At 46.5% G+C, this 2,364-nt stretch overlaps 1 protein-coding gene across 1 annotated transcript; it reads right to left on the bottom strand.

Moving 5' to 3' along the window:
- Positions 1–198: 198 nt before the first annotated feature.
- BEX5 (brain expressed X-linked 5) lies at positions 199–546 on the bottom strand. The gene is given in 1 exon segment (XM_029929677.1): positions 199–546. A coding segment is annotated over 1 exon segment (348 nt).
- Positions 547–2,364: the final 1,818 nt, after the last annotated feature.

Consider the following 2,364-nt stretch of genomic DNA (forward strand, 5'->3'; position numbering starts at 1 on the left):
GGGGGGCACTTGTGGGGAGAAGCACTGGGTGTTATATGGAAACTAATTTGACAATAAACTATTATAAATGAAAAGAAAAAACTATTAAAAACTATTATAAATAAAAAGAAAAATGACAGAACACCACAGGTTCACAGTAAAGGGTTAATCAAGAAAATGCAACTTTGGGACACATGGAGGTTATTATTATTATTAACCTCAGCATTCAAGGCATAAGGCAAAGTTATCAGGATGGTCATGGTGAGAGAGATCTCCTATAAGAATGTGCAAGCCATACCTCGACTAAAGATCTCTAATTTTCCTCCTTAGCTCTCTCATCTCCTCCATGAACCGTTGCATATCGTCTGCATCTCCATTTATCATGGCAAGGTTATGGACAAGCCTATTGGGCATGTCCTCTCTACCATCGTCGGCAGGTGGAGCCCGACCTGCTCTAATATTTCCTCCAGGCTCCTGGCCTTCACCACCTCCCAAAGGGTGGGCTTCTTCTTCATTCTGCACTGGAGCTTGCTCTTCTCCTTTGTTTTCCTGGGTGGCATTTTCCATGTTGAGTTTTCCTGCTTACTTTTCCTTGGAGATAAAAAACAAGAAGGATGGAATGCTTTATAACAACAGAATTCAGAGCTGTAAGAAAATTTTCCCATCTGAAAGACTTCATGCATCCTCTAGGGGACCCTCCAGACCCATCCCTGCTCCAAAGCCCACCATTTCCCCCATAAATTCTTCCTTGGACCCCCTGTTCACACATCCTGCACTTAACTCCGGCAGGAAAGGCAGTGAGTCCCCCAGGTTCTGTCCTGATTCCTGATAAGTCTACACCAGAGGGCCCCAGGCAGCCGCCCCCTACCTGCAGGGATCAAAAGTAATCTTACCCTCTTAGCCTAGAAATCTGCTGTGCCAATGGACCTGAAGATCAGCAGATAGAAATGCAACAATGGCCAGCACTGAGCATTTGATTAAGGACCAGTTATCAGCTCTGTTATTGATTTAGGAATCTGCTAATCAAATGTTGCCACTTCCTCTCTCTCCTCCATCCTGTATCAGAGCTTCATTTCCTGCCCTGTGATGTGCTACCCTGCCCTCCAGAAATAGGCATTGTAACCAAAGATGATTGTTCCAAACCAATTTCTTCTCTTCTTTAGGCCTCTTCTCCCCCACTCATCATTCCGGTAACCTAATTACCATATCTTGATTGCAAATGGACAACTTACTAGGTGGGGGAGTCATAACCGCTTGCTTGATGGTGACCTAGTTTATTTATAAAGAATTTCAACGTGGCTGGAACTCAGCAGCCTTTCTGGAGCTCACCCTCCTTTTGCTGCCCACCATTTTATGCATCAAAATGGGGAGAGAGAGGGACACAAAACCTGAGAGACTATTGAATACTGAAAAACCGAGGGTTGAAGGGGAGGGGGAAGGGGAAAAGAGGTTGGCGGTAATGGAGAAGGGCACTTGGGAAGAGCACTGGATGTTATATGGAAACGAATTTGACAATAAACTATTAAAAAAATAAAATAAAACACACACACACACACACACACACACACACACACACACACAAAATGGACCAAGGGCAAACAGGTAGTATGGGCATTGCAAACCTGGACCAGCTGAAATCTCAGCGCTTTGTCTTGCTTACCCCAGGGATGGCAAGCAGCTCCCAGACATACACCGACATGAAGGGGTCAGAAACAAGTTTCCTGCTCCCCATCTGCATCCCTCAGTGGGAAACCCCCCACTCCACTGCCTCCTCCGCAAAAGGGAAGTGTTTCCCAGACCGAATCCCTGTCCTTATCCTTTGCAGCAACCCTCTTCTTTGCCCCCCCCCGCCCCTGTTTGCCTCAGCCCACCATTTCCTGCTCCAAAATGGACAGACGGTGGATAACTGATGCCAGAACAGAGGCCTAGAACTGTGGGGGAGTCGACTATCCCCAGGGTCAATGGTTACGACCCCCTCCCATTGCCCTGCAATAATCAGGCTTCTTCCTCGCTCTCCCCTTCTCTGGCCCTTCCCTTCCAGATACCGGATTGCCCAGGACATCACCACTCTTAAGACATCCTGTAAGGACACAGGATTGAATCAAACTGACTTTGACCTTGGAGGCCTAAGTGTCAGTTTCTCAGAATCATTAGACAATAGAAGGGCACACATTGCCCAAGGAAGAAGGGACAACCCTAGTAACATCCAATCAGGAAAGGCCAGTTAACACCTTTAACATTTATAAGGACAGGCCTAAAGATAGAAGCTACGCCCTACATGAGGGTCCTGGGTCCACTCTGTAATTGGTAAAAGTTACTGCCAAAGATGTTATGCTATAATGATTGCACCCCTGTACCTGTGTCACAATTTCCTGTAACTCCCCC

The sequence above is a fragment of the Suricata suricatta genome, chromosome X (assembly GCF_006229205.1).
Source record: "Suricata suricatta isolate VVHF042 chromosome X, meerkat_22Aug2017_6uvM2_HiC, whole genome shotgun sequence".
NCBI classification, from domain to species: domain Eukaryota; kingdom Metazoa; phylum Chordata; class Mammalia; order Carnivora; family Herpestidae; genus Suricata; species Suricata suricatta.